Source organism: Epinephelus fuscoguttatus, linkage group LG22 (assembly GCF_011397635.1).
Source record: "Epinephelus fuscoguttatus linkage group LG22, E.fuscoguttatus.final_Chr_v1".
Taxonomy (NCBI): domain Eukaryota; kingdom Metazoa; phylum Chordata; class Actinopteri; order Perciformes; family Serranidae; genus Epinephelus; species Epinephelus fuscoguttatus.
Window position 1 is genome coordinate 13,486,309 of NC_064773.1, and position 20,449 is coordinate 13,506,757.

Below are 20,449 nucleotides of genomic sequence, written 5' to 3' on the forward strand. Positions count from 1 at the left end.
AGTCATCACTTTGATAGTTTAAATAGGATGTACAGTAGTTGTAGCGCTTGTAGTATCTAAGGCCAGACCTGCACTAATACATTTTCTTTTTAAAATGCTGTTTGGAAAGGAAAACTATCTCCCTACACATCAGTGTTTAAGCACCATTTCAGAATTAATGTATTAATGTCCATACATACTAACACGTCTGAAAACACATAACAGGACCATTACGTACACTGGGCATGTGCCTGCTGGTGTAAACAGAAAGCAGACTGTCTACTCTGCAGTTGGTTGCTTAGTTACAGAAAACACAACGCAGATGGCAAAAGGTAAGACCAGAGATTACTTTGCTTGGACTTACAATAAAGGCGGAACTGTTACCAAACGTAACGCATGAGTACAAGGTAGTCAAAGCGACAGCAAACTGATTGGTGGTTGTTACAAAGCAAATATGGTGACATACAAGCTGGATCGCTGGAAGAAGTCATGGCCATGGGAAAGGTGTAACAATACCCACCCAAGAAGTGTTACCTTAAAAAAAAGGTATGTAGGCCTTGCTATAATGTTTTGGCTTGACGCCTTAGCCCCGTTTCCACCGAGCAGTACGGTACGGTATGCTTTTTTTCTGTTTCCACTGTGAAAAGTTGTGGATGGTACCAATGGAACCATCCGTACCATCCACATTTTTGGTCCCCCCTCTGTTGGGGTACCTAGCACACAGATCTGGTACTAAAAGTTGGAGAGGACGGTCACTCTGCTCAGGGCTGAGTTGTGCTTGGTTTTGAAGCTCATGTAACCACTGTTCATACCGTGGAGAGTTTTATTAGTAAACTGTAACTATAAAATTAAAGGATGTTTTGCTCTCACAGCAACTGCAACCCTGCCCACATTTAAGAGGAAGTGGAAACACTGGGGTCTAGGTATCATGTCTGAAGGGTAAGTGTAGGTTCCAAAGGTACCATACTGAAAGTGTTTGGTGGAAACTGGGCTTTTTTGACCAATAAGACCCAATCAAGGAAGAAAATGTGGTTATTTGGGTCCTCATTTTCATAAGTGTCTGTTTCTGTCGCTCCAAACTAAAACCAAACCATGGGGTTTTCAAACTAAAACGGGGTCAGCAGCCTTTCCAAAAGTCTCACTTTAGGGGTACAAATCTACTTCAAAACAAAAACGTGTTGGCGTGGATGTAGCCTAGACTAACCGGCTAGTCATGTAGCTTGCAAGGAATAGACCATACCAAAACCAGAGCCAGTTGTACTGCAGCACAGACAAGCAGCCAGACCTGGGATACCATGGATAAGGGATGCAAAGGCAGCAAAATAAATCCTGATCTAGTAACCCAGGCTGCTGATTGTGGCAATACAACTCAGTGTTTCTGTATAGTGCCTGAAACATGACACTATGGCCTGTGCTGGTGTCTTGGCCTTAACTTTATCTAAATAATACAACACTAAATGTCACACTACATATCTAAGTCTTCCTTTAATGAATGTGAGTAAATAAATCCAGGTGCTTGTTCCACCACTTTATGAAGACAGTTTTATGTCAGCTGGTGGTGTAGTCATCACTTTGATTGTTCCAATAGGTTGTACAGTAGTCGCCGAGCTTGTAGCATCTAAATGAGACCTACCTTCTCTTTCCTCTGTCGGCATGCCTCCTCTGCTGAGAGCAAGGTTTTGTAGTAGGTGCTGCGCTCTGCTGTGAAGTGGACCTTGGACAGAGCGTTTTCTACCAGCGCCACTGACAGATTCACGCCCTCGATGTGCAGCCAGCCAATGAAGTTCCCTGCTTTGTCCATGCTCTCCACTTCAACTTCCACCTGGAACACAGGAACACCAGGGAGGAGGGGGGGAGGGAGGGGATGAAGAAAAGAGGACGAGTTAATGTTCTGTGTCCAAGATTAGGTTTGAGATTCAATTACAGCAATGAAGTGAACATGGGAGGGGGGGGGGGGGGGGGGGCAGGGGGTGTCCTGTGAGGAGACACCACTGTTTTTAAATAGACACATCAATGAAGGCCCGTGAGCTCTCTCTATTGATTCAGTAGCGCACACACACACACAGATTCAGTTTCATTCCCCCATTGTGGATTTACCGATCAGTGGTATCTGGTCTTGGTCAGCGTAGCACACATATTTTCCAACACAAACACCCAGTGGTGGCCTCTTGTCTGAGTGCACACTGAGGCCAACTTGTACATCCAATAAGAAAAGAAAAGATCTCAATCGAGCATCGGCATATTTCATATCAAACGGGGATGAGTGAGTACACCATTTTCTTTATCTCTATCTGTATCAGTTCCACCAACTAAATGATCTGTATCTATATCCATATTCGGAAACAAGAAGTGGGTGTGGCTTAACAAGTTTTCGTTGATGTGACTTGATCAAAAGTTGCTGTCTTTATTTCTAATTGAAAACTATTTACAGAACAGTCTTAGAATTGAGCTTCAAATCACCATTGATTGCAAGAGTAACCGAACTACTGAGGTACCAAGATGAGGATTTTCCTTAATCATGATTACGGACATCGACAGATTTTACTTGGATGATACTCTTGCTCATAAAAAGTAAAATTTCTGTACTACACACTCATTTTATCAAAGTATTCAGCAACACAAAAAAGGATGATCACTAAAAAAAAGATTTCTTACAAAATTTAAGAAAGTTATGTAGGGCTGCCCCCGACTAAGAATTTTCCTAGTTGACCAATAGCTGTCATTTAGGGCCATTAGTCGACTAGTCGCCGCATGTTTACGATATTAATGTAAATATTAAATGATATATTTTGGGCGGGGCAACACAATTGTTTGAGTTGAAGGTGTGAGAAAGAATAGCATCAGTAACATTGTTAACACTGTGCTACATTACAGAGAAATACAAAACCGTACTAATGAACCTTCATTAATATAGGCCTATATTTTATCTACAAGTGCACGTCACACACTGAGCGAGCCGCCTGTTAATGACGCTGTGGGCTAATGGGCATGTAGCTACTTCCATGTTTCAGATGATACGTCATGTTTGTTGTCGACCAATGAAGATGAGTTTACATATCACCTTGGGTTCGTCCTTCACCTTCTCAAAATGATCCCACCCTTTGGATTTCCTGCCCGACATGTTATTAACTAGCCTGTGGAATAACCGCAGGTACCAGCCCTGGAAATTAGAGGCCGCTGATCTTCTTCCAGGCGCTGTTTTTAAGTGTGTAGGCCTATCATCCGTGGGACAGATGTAAAGCTCTAAGTAAGTTCTAAGCCCTGGAAATTAACCTGACTCCTGTCTGAGCGTGTCTGTCCTTTCAAATTAAATTCCCACATGGTGCTGTTATACAGGTTTTGATTTATTTTGACAAGGTGCAACGACCAATGAAATCTTGCCAACTAATGACCTTTGTGGTCGACTAACGTTTGGACGAATATTAGGGGGCAGCCCTAGTGATGATGTCAGTATGTATTAGTGCTACTGTCAGAGTTTAAAGCATATTTTGATTATTGTCTGGATAATATTGCGCATTGCAGTTATTTTTGGCACGATAAACGTGACATGAAATGCTCATGGTCCCATGCCTCGTGTCAATTTGCAAACACTTAAACCCTTAAGTGCTGAAATCCCAGGGTCTGCACAAACACCATGAGTGGCTTTAAATTAGTGTTGTGTATGCACTTCAACCTTAATTAAGACTCTAAATATTGCCATCCTACTTTTTTTTGTAATGTAAATCATTTGCAATTAGTGACAGCAAAGTTGCAATTCCCTTAAGTTAACAAATGAGGGCACTGAAATAGCTAACCCTGCTGACAAAGTAGGAAAGATATCCCAACAATTTCCCACGATGGACTATAACCAAATTCTGCCTATTCAGGCTAATTATCTATTCATTACATTTTGTTTCATAAGTGATGGACGACCGGGGGAAGAAGAGGGGGGGAAAAAAGAAAAGAAAAATCAATCGATTTTTTTTTCTCCCCTACTCTAAAGCCTCAGTCAGCGAGAAAGTGAGAGGGCAGGTGTGCTGAAGAGATAGGGAGAAGTCAAGCGATTAAGACTCGGGCTGCTTAGCCCTGCAGCCACAGGGGAAATCTGAGGGGAATTAAGTTTGTAAACTGCTCTGCCTTGTTCTCAACTAAAGTAAAAAGCTTTTATTAATGAATGCATAATCGGTTCTATTATTAAGCTCAAAACTGACAACCTTGGCATATAGCAGCGACATATATACATTATATTTCCACTTTCTGGATCCAGTTTAAATCGAGCCAACAGCAGTGTGGAAACTAAAATGTGTAAAGATTCTGTTGTAGCAGCACTCAGTAAAACACAGATGTCTGCAATTTGGGTCCCACAGTTTATGCCATGTGCAAAGGTGGTTGTTACATATTAAATATTAACCTTAATAATAATAATTGTGCCTTTCTCTAACTTGTTAAAAGGCACATTAAAGGCTCTATAAAATACAAAAGAGCAGCTAGGACATTTGTCTACCCTCCCAGGTCCTGACCGTGATACAATCTAAGTTCACTCATACCTCATCTGCTTCTGCATAATCTGCTTTCTCTTACTCTCCTCTTCTCGTCTCTTCCTCTCTGCTATCTCAGATACTCACCCCATTTTATCTCCCTTTGTCTCTAAGTGCAGAAGCGGTTACATAACTAGGCTATTAGAGCAGCACTGGTCCTCTGAGCACCCGAATGTCAAAGTGGGCGAGTGCTGGAGAAGAAAAAAAAAAAGAAAAGCTGGAATGGCTAACTTAACTGTCACCCACTACCACCACTAAGGCAGCGAATGCAAAAACAAAAATAAAACAACACTGACAACTAAACACAACACTCACACACTAGCTGGGAAAAATGCCAATCTGGAGGGAAAACAGAAAGCTCATCTTTCCGGACTAAATCTGCTCGATGAGGTGTTATAAAATTTTATGCAAAAATTAGAACAATAAAATCTGCACACTGAAAGCTCCTGAACCGAAATCCATTGTAACCACGAAAAACGAAAAAGGGGAGATACAGAGATTGTTCGAGCTGCCTTTGTAGAATGAGTCGAAGACTTGTGATTGCCCATTCTTCAGTCTGATCAGCAGGTGAGCTCTGACAATCCTTCATTAGCTGACAATGGCCTGCAGCACAAAGTCACAGACGGGGGGGAAAAATCATGCCAATAACAGATTTTATCATAGTTCATGGGGGAAATTACACATTCAAAAAACATCCTGTTTGCGCCTTCACTAAAAAAGGGAAAAAGCTCTCAAAATCACTCGACGCAGATTTTAATTTAGGTGCAGAAGCCATCTTGAGGTCAAGGAGAAAACCTGTACACCCATATGTTAGCTTGACAAAAGTATAATTCTTCTGCAGCATCTAGATAAATGTTAATGTCAACACCATGTGGAAAAGTCACAGCAGGACATTCAGATCAGTCACGCTTTAATGGGGTCGGATGTGACCATGTGACACCCAGAGACGAGAGAGGTAAAGATACACTGGCTGAGGGGAGGGAAGAGTTTGAGTTAAATTATTGGAAACGCAGAAATGTTTCGATCATAACAGAGCAAATTAGTCTGGGTTTGCCCAGACCACTTAAAGGGGGAAATGTCATTTACCACATACCGTTTGCCTTATGAAAAGAAAATTAGCCTGCTACTGACAACAGCACATTATGACTAGAGGAGGTGGCATGACAGCACACAGCATTAATAACAAACAGGCTTGGTGTCAGGAGTATACATATCCAACCTTACATGATGTGATTGACAAACAGGAGCTCAGTCAACACACTGAAAGGACTTTTTGTGCTTTACACACTACACTAACAGATCAGTTCAAATCTGTAGACTAATAGAAAACAAATCATATCTGTTGTCAGATTTATCTTTATGAAATAGCGCGATACCCAGACTGAAGTCAAACATATGTAAATTATAAACCCTGGGTGACCGAGATCTTTAAAGCGCCATTAAATAAAAAGAAACTGGCGTCTCGTCGGGCAGCAGGAAAGAGATGAAAGAGGTTAACAGAGAGGTCAAATGTGAAATTAAGAAGGACAAATTAATTCATAAAAAGAGAGCGGAGGCCCAGTTTTCCACTGGCAGAATAAGATCAGCTTGGAGAGGCTTTGAATCCATGGCAGGATCGCAGAGTAATACTAGTGTTGGTGCAATATGTCGTGCTTAATATGAGAAATGTAGCGATAACAGCTCGTTTATTCCGTTAGCAATCATTGCAAATAATGAGAACTTTCTCTGTCTTGCTGATTCCTGTTCTTGCTTAAGGCTGTTTTTAACTATTGGTTTGATTTTTAAAACATTACTTTTATCTATTATTCTGCTGCTTTTCAGCTGTAGGTGTAATTAAGTTCAAGCCTCTCTGGCTTTTAGATAAATTATATATTATTACAGAGCACTGTTGAGATCTCTCAAGCTACAGCCAGCAATTTCCATTTTTCTGACATTGTATAGAAAATGATTACTCAAAGAAACAATCCATAGATTTATAAACCTTGCTTAAGGTTTACTGCAACCCATAAGGAACTGTTCCAACACCATTTGTGTAAAGAAACAGGGCCACAGCAGAGCTCAGGAGCTACTGTAGACCTGAAGACTGAATTCCAGAGTTAAACAAACACACACACATGGAATTTGAGTTCCTCCTCGCTTTAAAGTAAATAGCTTTGGTCACAATGTGGAGAGGACAGGAAAGGCGGAGTGGAAACTGCTCTGAGTAGAGCCCAGATGGTTCCCAGCGGAGGCTTCCTCCGAGCCAAAATGGCTCCCGCCGGAACACAAATGGGCTCTGGTAATCTCATAAACGCTGGGATTGTGTCGACACAGTGGACGGAAAAGAGAAAAAAGGCAAAACGCGCATACACACTAGGCCGCACACATGTGTGCGTGCTAGCGCATACACATGTGCAGCCATTCACAAGCACAAAAGACAAAGCCATTTGCTACCATTGAAGTGAAACCTGGCCCGAGGGCATGTTTTAAAACTGCAGCAGATTTAATTCACTTAGCTGTTTGAAAGAGAAAAAAAATCAAGCTAGAATTACCGCCTTGCGGTTGTGTGCCGCCGCCAACCAGACGAACTGCAGTTTGCATCCATGTTTGTGCAGACTCATATAATGATAAATGTAGTGAAGACTGAGGGAATTTAGTTGAGATGTATTTAATGGTACAGAGTATTTTTTGTTTGTTTGTTTGTTTTTTGTTGAAATGGAAGTTATGGCTATACTGACATGTATGATTCCAGTGAGTAATTTCCAGTGAGAAACATGCTGTCTTCCCTTAGAGACAATCTTTAACAGAGAAGCACAGAAGACTGAACAATCACCTGAAGCTCAACATCGGCAAAACCAATGAGATGTGTTGGACTAACAGAGGAACAGGATACAACACAAAGTCAGACAGGAAACAATGCTTCAAATATTTATGTTACGGCAAAGATGCTACAAATTCTAAAATATGAATGCTTCACACACATCTTCAACTCAGCAGCACAGAAGATCGAAACAATCCACACAGTTTCAAGGTGGACACCCAAGATTAGTGTCCGACAAAATGTCTCCCCTCCTCTCCCTGAGTTATGACGTAGGATAATGCCTGGAAAAGTGTTTTTGCAGAACATTGTGATGTCACAGTGAAGCTGACCTTTGGCTTTTTGGATATAAAATGTCATCACTTCATCGTTTTATCCTGTTACAGATCTGTGTGAAATGTTGTCATCGTTGGAGGACGAATTCTTGAGTTATGCCCAAAATAGCCTTTGACTTCGACCACTTAACTCTAATCAGTTCATCCTCGAGTGCAGGTGGACGTTTGTGCCAAATATGAGGAATTTCCTCAAGGCGCTCTTCAGATATCACATCCTCGAGAATGGATAGACAGGCGACCTGTAAACATAATGCCTTTGGCCACAGCTGTCGCCAGCATTGAGGCATAAAAGACGTAGGTGACACGTCAAGTCGGAGCCAAATCCTGCACTAAAAGAAAATTAAAGGAACACGGTGGACTGGTAATTCAAAAATTGGCAAGCAGTGGGATTTCCATTTATCACCACATCCAAAAAAACCAAAACAAATTTTGAATACATGGAGTGAAAAAGCTAATGGATAAACAACCAAAAGGTTACAGAGAGCACGGTGCGTGCGCTTGCGTGTCCAAGCCATTTCAGACCCCATGAGGTCCAACCTGGCACACGGATTAGAAGCTCAATTCAAGTATTGCTGCATGCATACATTATGCGCTTTGCATTTTCTCATCAAAAAGAGCAGGCTCTATACATAATGCAAGGCACAGAGGACATTAACCTGTCAGTCAGCGCTTTCAATCATCACTGACGGCAACTCTGCCGCTGTTTAAATCTGAGTTTTACTGCATATTCCAATTATTGGGATCACAGTTATCACCATAGAGATTTAAGTTTGCATGAGTCAAATTACCAGTCCTGGTCGTAAAAGTTTAAAGGCAGAGACGGGGGCAAGCATAGCATTTGTTCAGAGTGTACTCCGGGCTGCTGGCGTGTGAGCGAGTGAGAGAGTGAGAGGACAGTGTGTGTGAGTGTGTGCGTACTGTCAACCCTGCAATGTGCAGATGCAAGCAGTGAGCACCAGGAAAACAGACTGGCAGGTGGATACGTTTTGGCATGTCTTCATTCATTCTCATTAAGCAACAAGGAGGCGGCTGCTTTTATAGCTACTGTACTCCACTTAGCTTGGCGCTCTCACATCTTTGTGTGCCTGTGTGCATAAAATCAAATCAAAGTGGAAATATCAATAGTTTTTAAGTAGCAAGTCAAATGATGCAGGGGATAATATTTATGTAGGCGTGTTTGTGCCTGCTTGAGTGTATTTGAGTGTTAAGGGATTAAAGAAGCAATTCACTGCTGGAAAGATGGTGTTTTCATAAAACTGGGCTATCTATGCTGTAGAGAGATGCAAATACTGTTGCCATTGGTGCTACATGACCAGAGAGAACAGCGATAAAGGGCTGTGGCAACCTCCCACTACAAGAACGCAATGTGCTGCTCTGGAACAAGCAGGGATGACGGTTATTTGTAGGCCAACACGGATGTTAACATCGCCCTGGTTCCCTCGCCAAAAAGCCAATAGCTCCACTGGATTTTGGATCATTGCAGAAAATAAGTTCAAGAAGAATTTGATGGTACATCCACATTTTGTTCAGCAAGATAATCTTCACCAATGTACACCACTTTTATGACGTTAGGCTACAAATTAACTACACCAAGGTCGCATGATTTCAGTGTCCATTTTATGGCACATAAAGGCTTCAAAATTTACAAGTTGGGGTATTTGCTGATGTAATATATGTCATAGAACAAAACATGAATGTCTTTTAAGCTTATGTAACGGATTTTATTTCAGGCATCTAACCAAACACCCATTAAAAAACCCCCACTGATGCCCAGACAAGGAACCAGGTGGGCTAAAAAGCTAACTCATTTCCTGGTTTTAGAACTCATTCCTGCACTAATCGAAGCTAGCTTGTCCATTTTGACACAGGAAACACTATCGAGGCCAGCTGGCAACAAATGATCTCAGATTACAGCTAAACAGACCACTAAAATATCTATCTCATAGACTCACATTTTAAGGCAAGAAATATCCTGGTTCATATTTTATCAGCGCTGCTTGGTAAAACTGTTTTGTTTTTCCTAACCATTTTTATAACACAGGAAACTATCCCGCCCATTTCCTGTTCAAACATTCTCACATTACAGCCAAACTGTGCAATAAAATGTGTTTCTGAAAACATTTTAAGTGAGAAATGGGCAACACAGTACCAGAATCTTGGTTTATATTTGATCAGCACTGCCTAATGTTACAGTTTCAGCGAAGTTTGGTGTTTGTTTGAGAGATACAGGAACTGGTGTCACTCTTTGCATCCATGTTGGCGAGCATACGTCGGTGCACAAGTACAATCTGTAGTTTGCGCCACAGCCCATAAATTAACAATCTGCCGAATGAAACAGATCTGAGCTGGGACATAAGCAAGGAAATCTGGGGGCTAGTAAGATGGAGGGAAGTTTAACATAGTTCATATACACATACTGCCCACGTTATGATACAAAGCTGGTTGAAAATTGGCGACGCATCCGTTTAAGTATTCATCACATTAATGAATCTGTGTGTGTAAATGTATTTTATGTCAGCACTGTCAGCTGATATGACAAGGTAAGGAGAGGCCACAGTAACTTGTAACCGAGAGTACCAGCATCATTTTGTTTCTCTCCATCCCCATCATACTATCTACTCATCTCACTCATCACCATGACTCAGAGAAAACAAAAAAAGCAGGCAGATAGACGGACTGAGAAAAAGTCAGGAAAAAGAAAGAAAACGAAAGAAAGACTCGAGTCGCTCCCACCTACAGCTCTTTGCTCATCCAGCAGAATAAGCCATTCATCAAACTGAGCCTTGGAGAAGATTGAAGGAGTGATGTGGAGGTGTGCAGCGTACGTGTGTGCGCGCTCCTTTGTGTGCTGGGGCAAAGAGATCAAACCTCCTCTAAGCAATGAGTGATCCTGAGCCTTAGATTGAGGCGCAAAGTGGGAAGAAAGGGGGAAAAGGGGGGGAGAGCAATCAGATAATCTCTAAACCTTAATTCACATTCCGAGCCTTCCCTATTCACTTAAAAAAAATCAATGGCTCCGGACACTTAATTCAGAGTCATGAATGTTGCATGAAAAGGACGGCTTGTCCTTTTCATGAGCACATGTGGATTTAAGCAGAAAAAGCTGAACGCTGACGGGTCAGCCTCGCCGCTCTGAGACCAGTCTTGCGTGAAAACTCCATTTGGGGGGTATGAACGGCTTCATCCAACCAAAGTCCATCATCTCTCAATATTGCCCCTCGTGCCGGCTTAAACGGATCATTTTTTTCTAAGTGGACACACAGAGTTCCTTTAAATGATACAGCTGTACCCCGGAGCAAGACGTACATCCGCACCTTTGATCAGATTTCAACCTAAAATCAATATCTCGTGAAGGTGTTCCTGTTGCACGGAGATAATTAATCAAAGCGAAACTGCAAAGTGAATCAAACTGTCCAAGACGACGGATGAGTGGGGAGAAAAATAAATAAATGGACAAACTACTACTGGGTAATAAATAGACTATTAGTGTGACAGAATCGCTACGAGGCATGACAGCTATGTGAAAGGGAGCTCGCCACGCTCCACAGTGATCCTGTAATATGTGAGATTCTATGTGTGTGTGTGCTGATAGGTATGTAATTGTTTGCTTGCCAGAGAGCAGGACTAACATTTCCGAAGCGCTGTCACTTTTTTTGTGAGGGCACTGACAGCATGGACAGCGCTAACCAGAAAGAAAATGAGGGTGACATCCTAATGTGTGTCTCGGGTAATCTTTGCTCACAAAAAAAAAAAAAAAAAGAGTAAAGATAAGAAAATGACAAGCTGCTAAAAAAATAAACAACCTGAAGCTGTTTACATAAAAGTCAAGAGTGCAATCACTTGGGTGAGAAACACACACACACATACAGGCCACATGCACTGCCACTGCGTGTCAACCTCTAAATATCTTCCCACAGCCCATTATCAATAGTGCATGTCCATTACTAAGGTCCATAAACTGCTGTTAATGGAACACAGTAGCAGAGTGTGGCCAGGAAACGAGGGCATATACTTAATCCCTCAGAATAAACACTCCCTATTTGATGCTGTAACAGGCACCTTTTCAGGTGTAGTTACCTCGACATCACACTGATAAAGAGACCTGAACAAAAGACCCATCTTTCTTAAGTGCTTCTTTAGTACATATCTCACTCCCACACGCCGGGGATGCAAAATGGCTAAATGTGTTAGCATGTCACTGCGGTTGAATCAAGAGAGGAAAAGACCAGTCGGTTCTGGGAGAAATCTATAAATATAGATCCCTTTAAAAAAAAAAAAAAAAAAAAAAAAAGACTAGGGGAAACAGAGAGGGAGAGACACAGTGAAGAATAAATGAATGAATTAAACAAACCGCTATTGATCCTTTAATGGCATAGATCAGGCAGGGATGTAAATAGCGTGTTAATGGGGCTTGTAATTTAAAAAAAAAAATCTTCACATGCTGCAGCCAATATTAAAAAGAGGTGAGTATGACCAGTGTCAGCCAGGCTAGAGAGGGTAAAAGAGGTCACCACTCATCGAGCGGTGGCAAAATGTGGGTAGTGCTATGGGTCCTGTTTTTATCGACACAAGCTAAAATGATTGACCTACTTTCGTTTTCCAAACACATACGAGAAATATGAAATCAGTGAGTCTTTTTCACTATTCAGAAACACCGGGTGATCTCAAAAGAAAAGGAAAAGACGACATGTCAGGGGCAGAAAACATCCCCTCAAGCAGATAAAGATGGAACAGTATGTCTGCTGGCATTTTAATTTTTGTTACCAATGGGATTTCTTTTTATCACAGTGTCCACACAAAATATATTTAAAAAACCTGGTGGAGACCGACTACAATATCAGCAACACCGAGCCAGTGGGACTTTTAGAATGAAAAAAGGTTGGATGAGGTGAAGCTTCCCCGTCGGCAATCCTAAGCCTGTAGGATGCCTGTGTGTGTGTGTGTGTGTGTGTGTGTGTGCGTGTGTGTGTGTGTGTGTGTGTGTGTGTGTGTTTGTTTGCTATTGACCGTCCCTGCTTTGGCGAGCTAGCAGCACAGCTAAGCTTTAGGCCAAGGGCCAAACCTCTGGCACCAATTCCAAACTAGGTTGGTTCATTAACTATCGGACCACGGAGTTAGGACAGACGGCTGTTTGTCAGATGTTGATCGAGTTAAGCCTGGGAAGGCGAGGTTGTAAATTATGCTGGGAAAACCATGCTGCATTGCTTCAGAGCGAGTGTTTCTAAAACACCCTGAGGACGAGGGATGAGCTGATAATGTTGGGTAAAATAAAAGCAGTAAAACCGAAAGTTTTTATGTGTTTAATTTGGTCGTTTTCCAACTTATACAACTCAAACACACACAAGAAAACTACAATAACAAGAAGTCATTATTTTTGAAGCAGTGACAAACCAAAGCAAGTTTTGCTGTCTGATGTAGGCTGAAGCCTTAACTTATTGCACCTACTCTTTTTACATTAATTGTATTTCTACTCTTCTTTTCAGATTTATACAATGCCAAAAAAAAGAAAAGAAAAAAGGCAAAATATATTTATATTATATAGATCCCAAAGTCCCAGACAAATATTCACATCCTCATGAGACCCTGCGTCTTCATGTCAGGACATTTTGGGTTTCTTCATTACTTCATTCTGCACAAGTTTGACCTGTTACTCTTACTTTTTTTTTTTTCTAAATGACGTCTGTAGTTTGATATGGCATATAAATTTGACCAATTTTAGCTACAATGCTGTTATTTAGAAGTACTGGTTTGAGGACATTTGAGGAGTACGGAGCAGGGGAAATTTCATAGAGAGTTACAAAACGAACAAATTACAAGGCTTTCAGATATGTTGCAATTGTTTTTGCACAGCCATGTTCAGGTATTGAAATGAACAGTTTCATTACACACTTATGACTTTCATAAAAAACAATTTTCCCCATATGAAGACATTTTTCTTCCCCAAAAAACTACTTATCATTACTGTTCAAAGAAAAAGCTTAGTTTTTTATGCTTATCAGGTCCTACATTCCCAAACAGCTCAGAGAAATTAAAAATGCATACCAAATCAAAGCTGGGGTCGCAGGAGGATATATACACACTGGTGTCCATAACTCAGCTTTATATTTGTTAATCATCTTATTAAAAAATATTTACAAGCAGTATATAAAATTTTATAGATGATTAACACTAAAATGTCGTTGTAAGCTGATGTGAGGACACTTAAGAATTTTTATAAGCTGTTATATAAACTGTTTTTAGCAAGCCTCTGACATAGGGTTTTTTTTTTTTTTTTTTGTGGATTTTGTGAAAATGGTGCAAAATTGCAACAGCCAGTCTTGGCACTTACAAATGGCATCAATAATATTTAAAAAGTCCACAGATTATTAGGCATATCATTGGATTATTATTAAATTGTGATTCAATAAAAATGGATTTTCTTGACATTAAACAGTTTGATATAGCTCATTAAAAAGTTCATTAATTTCATTTATTAAAATTGTAAATATAATCCATGCAATAATGCATTTCTGGACAATAAAAAAAAACATAGAAAATTAGTTGTTATTGGGATTTTTTTTTTTAAACTTGAGAAACTGGAATTTTATCACATCAATCCTCCACAATTTCTCCATATTTCCATGTGAAGAAATTGAGCTTAAGTCTTATCGAGACTCTGTGATGGGGCCTTGTGTAAATAATTAAGGCCCATTGGCACCCAGTGTTGTGTATTTGCAACATTAAAACAAATCCAAATTAAAACAAATGTGTATTTAAACTTTATTTTCTAGTTATTAAAGTTTTCAATGACTTAATGTCTTTAAAATAAAAGGAAAAACACTACAGGTTGAATACTTTGTTGGAAAATTGGTCCAAAAGAGAAAGATGGGGGATCAGTGGGAAGCAGTCATGTTGTTTGAACTTACACTATTAACATTTTCCCCCCTAAAATGCCACCATGATACAGTTTAGAGTCTGGAGTGTTGGAATACTGGTATGCAAAATCAAGCAATGTACTACTAGACATTGCAGTTTCAGGACTATGAGCCTAAGCACTCATATCTGCCATCTACCGTTTATTGAATATTTATATACTGCTCATAAATGCTAAACAGGGGCCTTCAAGTGTTGCCAAACAACTCTCCATTGTACATCAGCAACAAACGGGTGGAAATGGAGGAGGGAGCTCATGTTTTAAGAAGCAGAAAGAAGCTCTCCATTTGCAGTGTGGTGTAAGGTGTGGGTTGGCCTCACCCTGGCAGGATGTTGGTGCCCACGGAGCTCACTGCAGAGCTCAAGTGTGTCTCAATTTTGGCTGTCTAAACAACTTGGAGGCAGAAGGACACTTCCTCACATGCCCACAGTCTACAGTTATGGCAGCAGTTGCATTTAGGGAGGCAAATCTTCCACTGGCACTACAGCAAACTAACCACAGTGCCCTCCAGTCTTGCAGAATTTGAGTGCTTGTCCACCTGCTTCTGGAGAGAGGCAGTTAAACTTGGCTAGCATGGCTGTTACACAATAGCCAAGCTTCTTTTTGGGGAAAGCATAAATATCCTGTAGGAATAAAACACATTTTGACCAATTTCTGCAAAGACTGGTGTTGGTGGTGAAGGAACAATGGTATGCACACTGGACAGGAATGTGTTTGCGAGGGTGCCTACACTCTTCCAGGGTGATCAATGTGGCTCGGGGGGTCCCATGCATCATTGTCAGTGGCAGGCTGCTGTCTGTCGGTGGCGGGGTGGGGAAAAGTCAAACGGCTTCTCTAATGGCCGGGGCCATTAACGGTCAGGCAAACAAGCATGATCCCCACCATTAAACCTGCCTGATGCCCATTAATGAGTTTTTCTTTTATCAATAGATAATTGATGTTTGCCCTGCATCGCCGTTCTGACAGAACAGGTGAATAAAGGCAGGCTGGTGGAGAGGGTGAAGGCAGAGAGATGGAGAGGCACGCTGAATAAGTCAGATGTACTTCCAGTTAATGCAGGTGGTAGACAACATGCTCTGGCATTGTTACCTGCTAGTCCTCTTGAATCTGTCATTATATCCTGGCATCGCTCGCCTTTCAAGCAGAGATCAAACTATGTTCGCTCCACGTGTCACACGGGAATTGCGGAGAAAGAGCGCCAACAGCAGAAACTGATATGAGATATTAGCTGCGGAAGTGTTGACTCATAGTACATTGGGACATGTCCAACAGACACAAACGCAACTGGTACAGTCGCTGCCAAATGCATCCTTTGCTGCTGATTTAAAGACAACTTTTATGTCATTTTGCTTTAATAACAAAGCAAACCAAACAAGTCTTTGGCTAAATTTGAAATTTTAAGATAGCTGGAGAATTTGGGGAGCTTTTATGGACAACTCCTCCATGACTTCAATATTTTACTGTCCTCTCTGTCCCGCCTCCATCATGAAAGAATGACCGTACAAACTTCTGTGCCAATCTTGTAGATGTTGAGATATTTCATTGGACAGGTGAAAGCTTTGACCTTACACATGGACCCCCTAGTCTAAAACTAGTCTCTCCAGGTACCCAGATTAGAGCACATATGACACTTGTATTGGCCTCTCTCCACTGGCTGCCTGTTAAGTTCAGAATTGATTTTAAGGTTCTCCTGTTTGCTTACAAAGCCCTTAATGGTCTGGCCCCGTCCTACGTGGCCAACCTTCTAATCCCCTATTCTACCCCCAGGTCCCTCTTGTCAGCTGACCTGGCGCACCTGGCTGTCCCATGCTCCAGACTTAAGCTCAGGGGTGATCGTGCCTTTGCTGTGTCTGCCCCCAAACTGTGGAACAGCATCCCCCTCCCAATCAGATCCACCCCCTCCACTGACTCCTTTCAGTCCAGGCTCAAAACCTACTTTAATTCATTAGCATTTGATGTGGTTCTCTTCTTTTCTTCTTTTTCACTATGTAACTTTAGTGAGCTGATCGGCTCACCAAAGTGTGAAGCTTTACAACATCAGCAAGCTTGGCTGTTTGACACTGCTTTTTGTTTTGTTTTCTCAGGTTGCAAACAGCTAATAACGATACTGTCCTGACGTAAGCTGTAGTCATCTGTCTCAATGGGAGACAATCAGACAGCAGAGTAAGCATCCCTACCAATGTTATTTTACGAAAGACGTAGGCTGTAAGTGGCAGTGTCATCCCTGCTTCACATTTAAACACTTAACCAACTATGTATACAGGCTGAAAGGGTTTCTGTCTATCATTCTGTTTTGGTATTCTCTGTTACGTTAGTGTAAAATCCTGTGACATTACTCCATCCTGTCATCTGACGTGGTCCTTTGACATTGTATTCGCCGGTTCTAAATACTTCGGCTTGCCAACAAATACATGTGTACAGCTGTCCATGAGACAGGGACACTGATAAGGTTACAACCTACATCGCAATCTTTCATAAGTAACATTAGCGGGGATGTACATTCTGCTGTCGGAGTGTTGGGTTTTTTTTTTACAGATCACTACAGCTTGTGTCAGGACAGTACGAACAAGGTGCAATCCAATCTGAAACTCGAGGAGTGCCAAATTGCAGAAATATGAATTCTTACTTAATGCTGCTCAATATAAACCATATAAATATAAACTCCATCCAGCTTTGCATGCATTGCACATTGTCTTATTGCCCTCGCCAAATCTTTAATGCATACAATATTGATGAGTCTACATGGTCTGTATTCTGATTCAGGCTATATAGGACTTGTTCTTTAACAAGCAAACTCAACAGTCAGGATTAGTTGTCTAGTTTGACACCTAGAATAAAACTTTCACTCAATGCTCGTTGGTCTCTGCAGTCATTGGGGCCCATCATCTGTCTGTCTTACCTCAGAAAGGAGAGAAAAAATAAATAATTCAAGCTATGATTATTCAAGTCCACGGCAAAGTCTAAACTACTGCCAGCACTGAGGGGAAGTAATACGGAAAGAGTTATACATAGGGAGAGAAGTCTGATAGAGACGGGCTTTGAAAGACTTATGAAGCCTTCACAGAAAGAGTCAGAGCAAAGATGTAGTGAGCAAAAAAGCAGAGGTCAATAGTGAGTCGATCAGAGCTGTTGTCCTCTGCGGATGACCTACAGTAGACTACCAAACTAAAGCAATAAATTATGGAGAGATCTCCTGCTGGGGGGGGGGTTCAGGACTGCGCCAGGCATTTTAAGTGGCGGATTGTCAAAACAAATCCATCCCTTTGCTGGCGACATACAATCTGAAACAACTGAGTGACTTTGCATCCCTTTTATCATCTGGAAGCCGTTCGCTGAGAGTGGGAGAACTATCCATTAAAGTCAATGAGCTAGTGAATTTAACCATTATGCTCCAAGATTACAGCTTGAAATGTATTTTCAGCATTGATCAGACGCAGTTGTAGCCCATTAAAAAGTACACATGAGCAAGGTCATGCTGAATGGTACAAAAAAGGAAATTGACTCTGGTCTATGGGCCTTTGTGATGCTCACTGACCTTTGTGATCTCACTTCTTCCCCCAAAGTCACAACATGTGCAACAATTAGACACCATAGGGGGTTGACAAGAACCAACCCAATGAAAGGGTCAGCGGCATTGAGTGATGCAACACCTCTGGCGATGTAATGACCAGCTGCATTCAACATCAGTCTCTCTCTGTGTGCTTGAATGGATCAATAGTGTTATGAGGAAGCTTGATCCTTCAACACACTGTGCCTTGCTAAGGCCTCCCATTGGAGTCCATTACCTGGACCACTTAGTCCTGGGATCTCTCATTATATCAACACTATTATGACTATTGTTTGATGGGATAATATAATTGTTTGACAGATACCAAGGATGCAATTCTTCGGGACCTGACGGGGCAGATATACGCGTGTAAGTGTTCTAGTCTGCCGTTTAAATGCCAAAGAAAGAAGAATGCCGAACAGCATGAAGCACAGCTACAACAAAAACGTGTAAGATGGCGGCGATTTCCGTAGCAGCTCCACCTCGTCTCATGCTGAGCGTTTTTAATAACGGAGTGTATGTTTTAGTACATAGGGTTAACTGTGTTCTTCTTGTTTTTTACTGTGGTATTGAACTGCGTATCGTATCGACAATCAAGAAATTTAACTGGTATTGGTATCAATGAATAAATTTTTGGTATCAAGACATGCCTAGCACGAAGTGTATTTTTTTAATAAAATCTAGCGTATCTGGGAAGTCAAAAAAGAAAAACCGCAGGAGTCAGCAAACCTAATCATGCTGATCCTGTAGTTAAATGAATTTATAGATCCTTTGTAACTCAGACGACAGAGCAGCACGGCCTTCTCACAGCTCAAGAGGTAGCTGAGCAAGAGCAAGACTCTGCATTGGGCCTTAACAGCCTGGTTATTAAAATCAATAACAGCAATAACTACAATCCATCTCATTTTTAAGAGAGGGCCGACATGGCGTGCCGGTCAATGAATATTGAGCTACATTTGTAATATTACTAATATCATATAATTCCCCTTAACTGGGCGGTGTGAGGGAGCAGGTGGGAAAACACAAATTGAACTGGGCTGAAAGTTATTGAACGGCTGTTAAAAACAAATGTCACACAGCTCTGTGAAAGTTATTACTTTGGAACGGTTTTCATTTTTTGTCCACACAACCTAGCTATACTACCGATTTGAAAGGAAACAGAAGCGAGGGAAAACCTCAGAATTAACTGCAGCTCTGGACACATTGGAATGGACACTGTAATTTGATTTTTAAGCATTTTTTACTCAGTTCCCAGGGGTACATTGTGTTGCGGGTTGAGACACCCAGCTTCTCGAGGCCCCTGGGTATTGGAAAGCAATGAGAGGTAAGAGTCCAAATCTTCAAATCGCTGCCTGAAGCAGTGAAAGCTTGGTGGGAACAGTCAAGCCACATTGAGCACACTTAGGGGTGGTCAAAATGATTGGAAAGGGCATTAAGCCACATTACCTCTCAAGATGACAGCGTTGCTTTCCCGCAGATCCATTTACACATATACCTTGGAGTACATAACCAATAAAGCCTGGCCATTATTTTGCAATCACTGAGCAGTACAGCAGCAACAAAGAGGAAATAACAATGACATGTTTTTACTACCAGTTTTGAGCACTGCCTCCGTTTAAGTGCAGATATTTTCCTGTAACAAGGAGAATTCAAGTTAAAAAGATAGTTTGGATCTTTTGAAGTGAGATATATGAGGTCTTTATCCATAATCACTGTATTACAGACAGTAGATGTAAGTCAGCATGCCCCCAGTTTGGAGGAACAGGCTGGAGTACCACCATGAAAGCTAAGCAATGTACTGCTGTGGACGGGGGCATCAACAAATATTTTAGCAACCTCAGGAGTCCCTATATCAGTTCAAATGTACCCATTCTCTTCCAAGCCAGACTCTATTGAGAAAAACTGTAATTTCACATTGCTGAATACAGAAGCTGCTGAACTGCTGCTGAATTCAGGTAGGGGTTTTTGTGTCATTGTGTGACTTTGGCATTTAGTAGGGTTTGTTCAGATTCACACAAGTCACACAATAACACAAACAAACAAACTGATTGAGGCAGCAGTAGACCAGCAGCAATCGTGTTCAGCACGGTAAAATTACTGTTTTTGTCAATGGAGTCTGGCGAGAGCATAGCTGCAGAACTGAAGCCATTGGAAAGGGCTGTCAACGGCAAGGTTAAGTGGTGAAAATATTTTTACTATAGCATATACTTAAACTGCTATTGATTTTTTAAGTGCCTGAAATACATTTAGTCTCTGTCCCCATCAACAGCAGTTGATGGTGCTACTCCAGCCTGTTTCTCCGAACTGGTGGCGCACTGACCGCCATCTACTGTATGAAGTACACTGACTATTGATAAGTAC

General features: G+C 41.4%; 1 protein-coding gene across 1 annotated transcript in view; it reads right to left on the reverse strand.

The window, feature by feature from the left end:
- The window catches only part of snd1 (staphylococcal nuclease and tudor domain containing 1), a 271,331-nt gene that overhangs the window by 98,645 nt on the left and 152,237 nt on the right, over positions 1-20,449 (reverse strand). Inside the window, exon 17 of the mRNA XM_049567171.1 lies at positions 1,613-1,801. Coding sequence (XP_049423128.1) covers positions 1,613-1,801 — 189 coding nt within the window. The remainder of the gene's footprint in view (positions 1-1,612; positions 1,802-20,449) is intronic.